This window comes from Salvelinus sp. IW2-2015, unplaced genomic scaffold (assembly GCF_002910315.2).
Source record: "Salvelinus sp. IW2-2015 unplaced genomic scaffold, ASM291031v2 Un_scaffold4382, whole genome shotgun sequence".
NCBI classification, from domain to species: Eukaryota; Metazoa; Chordata; class Actinopteri; order Salmoniformes; family Salmonidae; genus Salvelinus; species Salvelinus sp. IW2-2015.
The window spans coordinates 15,925-25,792 of record NW_019945652.1 but is presented as its reverse complement, the minus strand read 5'-3'; the positions used below and the strand labels follow the sequence as shown (position 1 = coordinate 25,792).

At 40.9% G+C, this 9,868-nt stretch overlaps 1 protein-coding gene across 1 annotated transcript in view; it reads right to left on the bottom strand.

Annotated features, from left to right (window-relative positions):
- Nucleotides 1–6,455: 6,455 nt before the first annotated feature.
- hgsnat (heparan-alpha-glucosaminide N-acetyltransferase) overlaps nt 6,456–9,868 on the bottom strand; it is a gene marked incomplete at its 5' end in the record, with an annotated part of 13,339 nt that continues 9,926 nt past the window's right edge. Inside the window, 3 exon segments of the mRNA XM_070441603.1 lie at nt 6,456–6,872; nt 6,875–6,922; nt 7,129–7,246. Of these exon segments, the coding sequence (XP_070297704.1) occupies nt 6,742–6,872; nt 6,875–6,922; nt 7,129–7,246 (297 nt within the window).

Genomic DNA, 9,868 nt, shown 5'->3' with positions numbered 1-9,868 from the left:
GACAGCCCTTTAGGTAATGTACTGTATGACATGTAAATGAGCACAAAGAATGCAGGACACAGCTATTCATGCAACACAATGATGATTTATGCCAAATTCAGACAACTGTAAACTTCTGTTACTGTATCATGACTCAATGCCCAAGTACTAGTATTTGTGTTTTAACGGTGTGGTTAATGAATTAAACTGTAAAAATGATAATATATCGACCGAAGCTCATGCAAATAATGTGATGTGTACTTTTCATCGTTGTGAAGAAATTGTATCAATATCTTTTTAAATGCGACCAAAGACGACTAGCCAGTGCGTATTTGATACAGTTACCCATAAAAAATAGAATAAATAGAAAATGTATCTCCTCACTGCGTGTATGCACTCAGGGTAAGCCACTGGGCATTACACTGGTTGAATCAATATTGTTACCACGTCATTCAATTAAATTACTTGATACCAACGCGCAATAGACGTTGAACTTGAGTCTGTTGCTCAGTGGGAGCGTCTGCTAAATGACTCAATGTAAATAAATGTTTGTGCCAAATGCACCCTATTCCTTATTTATAGTGCACTACTTTAGACCGGCACCCTATTCCCTATATAGTGCACTACTTTGACCAGAGCCCTTATGGCACCTATTCCTAATAGTGCACTACTTTTCGATCAGAGCCCATGCACCTATGTCCCTATATAGTGCACTACTTTAGACCAGAGCCCTATTGGTCCTGGTCAGAAGTAGCAGGCTACTCTATTATAGTGAATAAAGCCCTGTTGGTCCTGGTCAGAAAGTAGCAGGCTACTCTATATAAGTGAATAAAGCCCTGTTGGTCCTGGTCAGAAGTAGCAGGCTACTCTATATAGTGAATAAAGCCCTGTTGGTCCTGGTCAGAAGTAGCAGGCTACTCTATATAGTGAATAAAGCCCTGTTGGTCCTGGTCAGAAGTAGCAGGCTACTCTATAAATGAATAAAGCCCTATTGGTTCTGGTCAGAAGTAGCAGGCTACTCTATATAGTGAATAAAGCCCTGTTGGTCCTGTCAAAAGTAGCAGGCTACTCTATATAGTGAATAAAGCCCTGTTGGTCCTGGTCAGAAGTAGCAGGCTACTCTATATAGGGAATAAAGCCCTGTTGGTCCTGGTCAGAGTAGCAGGCTACTCTATATAGTGAATAAAGCCTATTGTTGTCCTGGTCAGAAGTAGCAGGCTACTCTATATAGGATATAGCCCTATTGTTCCTGGTCAAAAGTAGCAGGGCTACTCTATATAGTGAATAAAGCCCTGTGGTCCTGGTCAGAAGTAGCAGGCTACTCTATATAGTGAATAAGCCCTGTTGGTCTGTCAGAAGTAGCAGGGTACTCTATAAGGTGAATAAAGCCCTGTGGTCCTGGTCAGAAGTTAGCAGGTACTGATATAGGGAATTGGGAGGCAGCGTAGCCTAGTGGTTTAGAGCGTGTGGACTAATAACTGAAAGGTTGTAAGATCAAATCCTTGAGTTGACATGGTACAAATCTGTCGTTCTCCCCTGAACAAGGCAGTTACCCTAGGCCATCATTGAAAATAAGAATTTGTTCCTTAACTGACTTGCCTAGTTAAATAAATAAAATAGAGTTCAATTTTACATCCTGACATTCTTTTCCTTTTGTTGTTGTTGTTTAGACATTTGGAACATTCCATGTGATTCCTTTAAATTATTTTATTTAATTAAAGGTACTCTCTTACATGTGATCTGTTTGCGTATAGTCCTTGTGCCGTTTTGTTTCTTACTTTACAACGTTGTTTCCATCAACTAGTGACAAAAGCCGTTGTTTAGGTTGAATCGGGTGTGTTTGTGCTGGGCTGGAACCAAAATGTGCACACCCAGTGGGATTTAATTGAGAAGCTGGGCTTCTATGGTATATGTGTGCCATCTAGTGAACGCAACTGACAAAATAATATTAATCTAGTTCGCTTAATTTGAAATGCGGTATAGTTTTAACGTGAGTGTGTTTGTAGTTGCGCTTCACAGATGCACACATATAACATAGAAGCCCAGTGTTCTCAATAAAAGCCCACTGGGTGTGCACATTTTGGTTCCAGCCCCAGCACAAACACACCCGATCAACTAAACAAAACGGCTTTTGTCACTAGTTTGATGGAAACAACCTGGTTAAAGTAAGAACAGAAACGGCACAAGGATCTAACGCAAAACAGATCACCATGGTAGAGAGTCCTTTAATTAAAAATAAAATTAATTTAAAGGAATCACCATCGAATGGTCAAATGTCTAAAACAACAACAACAAAAGGAAAAGAATGTCAGGATGTAAAGTTGAAAACTCGTATATTTATTTAATTTAACTTTAAGGCAAGTCCCAGTTAAGAACAAATTCTTATGTTTCCCCAATGATGGCCTAGGTGTTAAACTGCACTGTTCAGGGGCCAGAACGACAGATTTGTACCATTGTCAACTCCAAGGATTTGATACACAATTTCGTTAATTAGTGTCCAACCCGTCTAACCACTTACGGGCTCAACGCTGCCTTCCCCAATCCCTATATAGGGTACCCCTGCTACCTTCTGCCCAGACCAACAGAGGCTTTATTCACCTTATAGAGTTACCCCTGCACTTCTGACCAGGACCCAAGCAAGGCTTTTTCACTAATATAAGTAGCCTTGCCTATTTCTGACCAGGACCAACAGGGCTTTTATTCACTACTTATAGAGTTAGGCCCTCGCTACTTATTGACAGGACCATAGGGCTATATTCACTAATAGATAGCCTGCTACTTCCTGACAGGGACCAATAGGGCTTATTCACTATATAGAGTAGCCTGCTACCTCTGACCAGGACCAAGACAAGCGGGCTTTATTCACTAGTATAGGGTAGCTGTACTTCTGGACCAGGACCAACAGGCCTTTATTCATATATAGAGTGCCTGCTACTGTTGACCAGGACCACAGGGCTTTTATTCCACTATTATAGAGTAGCCTGCTACTCTGACCAGAACCAATAGGGCTTTATTCATATGATAGAGTAGCCGGCTATTCTGACCAGGACCAAACATGCTTTAATGCACTATTATAGAGTAAGCGCTGCTACTTTCTGACAGGACCAACAGGCTTTATTCACGATCTATAGAGTAGCCTGCGTACTTCTGACAGGACCCAACAGGGCTCTATTCACTATATAGAGTAGCCTGCTACTTCTGACCAGGACCAACAGGGCTTTATTCACTATATAGAGTAGCCTGCTACTTCTGACCAGGACCAATAGGGCTCTGGTCTAAAGTAGTGCACTATATAGGGAATAGGGTGGCATAGGGCTCTGATCGAAAGTAGTGCACTATTAGGGAATAGGGTGCCATAGGGCTCTGGTCAAAAGTAGTGCACTATATAGGGAATAGGGTGCCGGTCTAAAGTAGTGCACTATAAATAAGGAATAGGGTGCCATTTGGCACAAACATTTATTTACATTTGAGTCATTTAGCAGACGCTCCCCACTGAGCACAGACGTCAATTCAACGTCTATTGCGCGTTGGTATCAAAGTAATTTAATTGAAATGACGTGGTAACAATATTGATTCAACCAGTGTATGCCCAGTGGGTCTTACCCTGAGTGAATAACAGCAGTGAGAGAATACATTTTCCTATTTATTTAATTCGTTTTTTATTTGGGTAACTGTATCAAATAGCACTGCTAGTCGTCTTTGGTCGCATTTAAAAAGATATTGATACAATTTATTCACAACGATGAAAAGTACACATCACATTATTTGCATGAGCTTCGGTCGATATATTATCATTTTTACAGTTTAATTCATTAACCACACCGTTAAAACACAAATACTAGTACTTGGGCATTGAGTATGATACAGTAACAGAAGTTTACAGTTGTCTGAATTTGGCATAAATCATCATTGTGTTGCATGAATAGCTGTGTCCTGCCATTCTTTGTGCTCATTTACATGTCATACAGTACAATTACCTAAAGGAAAGTCCTAATTTACATCCTAAAATAGTACCCTTTGTAGTGCACTCCTTTTGACCAGGACCCATAGGGCTCTGGTTAAAAGTAGTGCACTATAAAAAGGGAATATGGTGCACTCCTTTTGACCAGGACCCATATGGCTCTGGTTAAAAGTAGTGCACTATAAAAGGGAATAGGGTGCTATTTGGGACTTAAACGTGGTTTCTTCTTCTGTAGTGTTTTGGCACAATGCTGTATGTTCATATGCAGGGTCATTCCACAAAATAAGGTCCTTTTGCATCCCTTTGATATTTTAAGTAGGAAAAGAAAAAAAGCATGTTATATTAAATGAAGCGCACTTTAATATAGACCACATGGAAAATTCATTTTTTTTTACATGAATAAAGACTTGTTAAAGTGACATAATTCAGCATTTTGACACATCCCCCCCCCCCTTGCACCCTCTGCGACGACTTCTAGGAAGATTTGAACAGACTTAAAACCCCCAAAACGTCTCCCGAGTTTTCACCATCGTTGTAAAGCCCTAGTTATTTTGCTACTTTGACAAAAAGTCATTTCGAAAGATTATTTAGGGATTAAATTACCTGTCCCTCATTTTAAAGTCAACCCTGTTACGTGAACTGAAGTCTCATTTTAATAGGGCAAAATTATTCATTTTTAATATTTTCTTTTCAAGAGACATTGAACATCTAATAGTCAAATCAGTTAAAGCAGGTGAGCTGGTTTTACTCTATGGCCATTATCTGGCGTTTTGTGGTGAAGACTGAGCGTGTCGAGCATTACAAGTCAACCCCGTTACCCATAGACAGAAAAGCTGACATTTTTTTAACAATTAAACATTTTTGGTGATTCTTGCATTTAAAATTGCCACTCCCTGTTGCACACAAGCTTCTTCTCCCGTCACAATGGGGTTTACCGATGAGATCATCAACCCTGTTACTTTATGAGATCATCAACCCGTGTACAACTTTATGAGATCATCAACCCTGTTACTTTAATTGAGATCATCAACCCTGTTACTTTATGAGATCATCAACCCTGTTACTTTATTGGGCATTGAACAGGCCCCTACTGTAGTATCTTTGAGATGGGAGAATATGTGCTCTTTATGACAGAATATGAAAATAGGTGAAATAAAACCTTTTTTCCCTTTTTTTTTAACCAAGTTACACATCTCAAAAAGGCCATGATTTGTGGAACGACCCATGAATAATACACATACAGTTAGTTGGCGGTTGGTTCATCCATCCTTAATTTCCTTGATGACTTTGGCAAAAAAAAAAAAAAACAAAAACGCATCATTAATTGTACAAGTTATTTCAACTGTCTGGCATTGGTCGTTTCAGTCCCAAGAAAGCAAGCGCTCGTACATGCACAAACGAGAATCAACACTGTATATCTAATGGTACACTATTCCATACCCGTTTGGCTGTACACTCCCATTCTTTTTTGTTGTGAAGCCCAGTTTGATCCCACACACATCCCAGTGACCTCTGAACTGTGTGTCCATAGTGAAAGTGTAGCGTAGACCAAGCCTGTAGCATGTTTCCAGTAGCTCGATTTCTTGACCTGTATTGGTGTTACGGGGCTCGTCAGTAAACATCTCACCATAAGGTTGAGCCAAATGCCACTATTGGGGAGATCCAAGTCTATGTTCCACAAAAGCCATCCTCAAAAGGTAGCAGCCAGACAGTCCATCCGTCTAGACCCAAAGGGTAAGTCTCTAAAGGTGACTGTGGTATTCGGCGCATGTGACTATAACATTGATTTGTATGAGCAGAAAAATGGTTTTAAGTTCCGTGTCTCTTGGATACCATCCCAGACCAGCCTTTTCCTGAGTGATTATGTTCCCTTTCTCAAAACATCAGCGTCAAGCAAGGAGAGCACATGAGGAAAGGAAACAAGGAGAGGAAGCGCTTTACACTATCCCTTTTTAAAAAGGAAGCTGGAGAAAGGACACAAGGAATTGATGAAAGGCAAGTGAAATGCAACCCAGCCAAAGATCTTCAGGACACAAGGAATTGAGGAGACTATTGAGATACGGCCCAGCTCGACACTCCCAGTGGATCGTTGGTTAAAGGACACAAGGAATTAAGGAGACTATTGAGATACGGCCCAGCTCGACATCTCCCAGTGAGTGAGCGTTGGTTAAAGGACACAAGTAATTAAGGAGACTATTGAGATACGGCCCAGCTCGACATCTCCCAGTGGGATCGGTGGTTACAGGACACAAGGAATTGAGGAGACTATTGAGATACGGCCCAGCTCGACATCTCCCAGTGAGCGGATCGTTGGTTAAAGGACACAAGGAATTGAGGAGACTATTGAGATACGCCCAGCTCGACACTCCCATTGGATCGTTGGTTACAGGACCACAGGAATTGAGAGACTATTGAGATACGGCCCAGCTCGACATCTCCCAGTGAGTGGATCGTTGGTTCAAAGGACCAAAGGAATTGAGGAGACCATGAGATATCGACATCTCCCAGTGATCGTTGGTTAAAGGACACAAGGAATTGAGGAGACTTGAGATACGGCCCAGCTCGACATCTCCCAGTGGATGCTTGGTAAGGAACAAGGAATTGAGGAGACTATTGAGATACGCCCAGCTCGACACTCTCCCAGTGAGTGGATCGTTGTGTTAAAGACACAAGGAATTGAAGAGAGTAGATCCTTCAGAAAGACTTGAGATAACACTTATGAGACGCAGCCCGGCCCCTTAGACCTTCTTCCTAAATCTGTAGAGGACTTGAAGAAAGACTTATTGAAACGCGTCCTCCCTCTAGATCTTCCAGAAGAGCGTCTTCCTGTACAGCAGGAAGGAGATGAGGACCCAGCAAAGGTGGCCACTAGGTTCTGGGTCCAGGTGCTCTGCGTGAGTATGGCTGTTGGCCATGCGCCAGCGGAACGGAAGTACTCCTCCAGGACCTCGTGGCCCACGTACACCAGGATGGATTCATACCTGGAAAAGGGTCAAAGGTCAGGATAGAGCACAGGGGGTCAGAGGGAGTGTTCAGGAGTTGCGTAACATTCGATAGAAATGTATATAGTTAGAACAGACGTGATTCTTCTGTCCAGCCAGAATAAGGGATCGTTGTCAGATCTATGCGTTACATTTCTATATATAAAAATGTAGAAAGCAGAGCTGCTGACAGATAAACGGTTCTCACCAGGGTAGTAAAGGGCGCCCCAGACCACCACCTCTTCACATCTACTGTGTAGTAGATCGACACCACAAAGCCAAGCAAGGCCCAGGTGGTCACGTAGGAGAGAGACCTGACAGACAACTCAGAGGTTGATTATTCCACACTATGAACTAGGGCACTGATGATTCCACACTATGAACTAGGGCACTGATGATTCCACCACTACACTATGAACTAGGGCACTGATGATTCAACTACACTATGAACTAGCGGCACTGATGATTCCACACTATGAACTAGGGCACTGATGATTCCACACTCATGAACTAGGCATGATATTTCCAGCACTATGAACTAGGGCAGTATCGGATTCCCACACTATGAACTAGGGCACTGATGATTCCACACTACACTATGAACTAGGCACTGATGATTCCACACACTATTGAAAGAGGCACTGATGATTCCACACTATGAACTAGGGCACTGATGATTCCACACTACAACTATGAACTAGGGCACTGATGATTCACACTATGAACTAGGGCACTGATGATTCCACACTATGAACTAGGCACTGATGATTCCACACTATGAAACTAGGGCACTGATGATTCACACACACTATGAACTAGGCACTGATGATTCTACACTACACTATGAACTAGGCACTGATGATTCCACACTATGAACTAGGCCACTATGATTCTACACTTCACTATGAACTAGGGCACTGATGATCCACACTATAACTAGGCACTGATGATTCCACACTATGAACAGGGCACGATGATTCCAGCACTATGAACTAGGACACTGAGATGTCCACTATGAACTAGACACTTATCATTCCACACTATGAACTAGGGCACAGATGATTCCACACTATGAACTAGGACACTGATGTTCCAGTATCGCTACATTTTATTCCATGGCGAACAAAGATAAAACACATCAGGCTGGTTTTCCATCATAATGATGTTGTGTTTCCAACAGTTCGAGGCTGTTTTCCAACATTAATGATGTTTGTTTCAACATCAGGGCTGTTTTCCATCATAATGATGTTTGTTCCAACATCAGGGCTGTTTTCCATCATAATGATGTTTGTTCCAACATCGGCTGTTTTCCATCAAATGATGTTGTTTTCCAACCATCAGGGCTGTTTTCCTCATAATGATGTTTGTTTCAACATCAGGCTGTTTCCATCATAATGATGTTTGTTTTCCAACATCAGGCTGTTTTCCAACATAATGATGTTTGTTCCAACATCAGGGGTTTTCCATCATAATATGTTTGTTCCAACATCAGGCTGTTTTCCAACATAATGATGTTTGTTTCCAACATCAGGGCTGTTTCCATCATAATGATGTTTGTTTCCAACATCAGGGCTGTTTCCATCATAATGATGTTGTTTCAACATCAGGCTGTTTTCATCATAATGATGTTTGTTCCTAACACTCAGGCTGTTTTCCATCATAATGATGTTTGTGTTCCAACATCAGCTGTTTTCCATCATAATGATGTTTGTTTCCACATCAGGCTGTTTCCAACATAATGATGTTTGTTTCCAACATCAGGGCTGTTTTTCATCATAATGATGTTGTTTTCCAACATAATGATGTTTGTTTCCAACATCAGGGCTGTTTCCAACATAATGATGGTTTGTTTTCCAACATCAGGGCTGTTTTCCAACATAATGATGTTTGTTTCAACATCAGGGCTGTTTTCCAACATAATGATGTTTGTTTCCAACATCAGGCTGTTTCCAACAAATGATGTTTGTTTCCAACATAATGATGTTTGTTTCCAACATCAGGGCTGTTTTCCAACATAATGAGTTTGTTTCCAACATCAGGGCTGTTTTTCCAACATAATGATGTTTGTTTCCAACATAATGATGTTTGTTCCAACATCAGGGCTGTTTCCATCATAATGATGTTTGTTTCCAAACATAAGATGTTTGTTTCCAACATCAGGGCTGTTTTCCATCATAATGATGTTGTTTCCAACATAATGATGTTTGTTTCCAACATCAGGCTGTTTTCCAACATAATGATGTTTGTTTCCCAACATCAGGGCTGTTTCATCAAATGATGTTTGTTTCAACATCAGGGCTGTTTTACATATATGATATTGTTTTCCAAACTCGGCTGTTTTCATATAATATATTTGTTTCCACATCAAGGTGTTTCCATCATAATGATGTTTGTTTCCAACTCAGGCTGTTTTACATCATAATGATATTTGTTTTCCAACATCAGGGCTTTTCATCATAATGATATTGTTTTCCAACATCAGGGCTGGTTTCCCTCATCATAATGATGTTTGTTTCCAACATCAGGCTGTTTTACATCATAATGAGTATTTGTTTCCAACATCAGGCTGTTTTCCAACATAATGATGTTTGTTTCCAACATCAGGGCTGTTTTCCATCATAATGATGTGTTTTCAACACGGGCTGTTCCATCATAATGAATCGTTTGTTTTCAACATCAGGGCTGTTTTCCATCATAAATGATGTTGTTTCCAACATCAGGGCTGTTTTCCATCATAATGATGTTGTTTCCAACACAGGGCTGTTTTCCAACATTAATGATGTTTGTTTCCAACATCAGGGCTGTTTTCCATCATAATGATGTTTGTTTCCAACTCAGGGCTGTTTTCCAACATAATGATGTTTGTTTCCATCACGGGCTGTTTCCATCATAATGATGTGTTGTTTCCAACATCAGGGCTGTTTTCCATCATAAATGATGTTTGTTT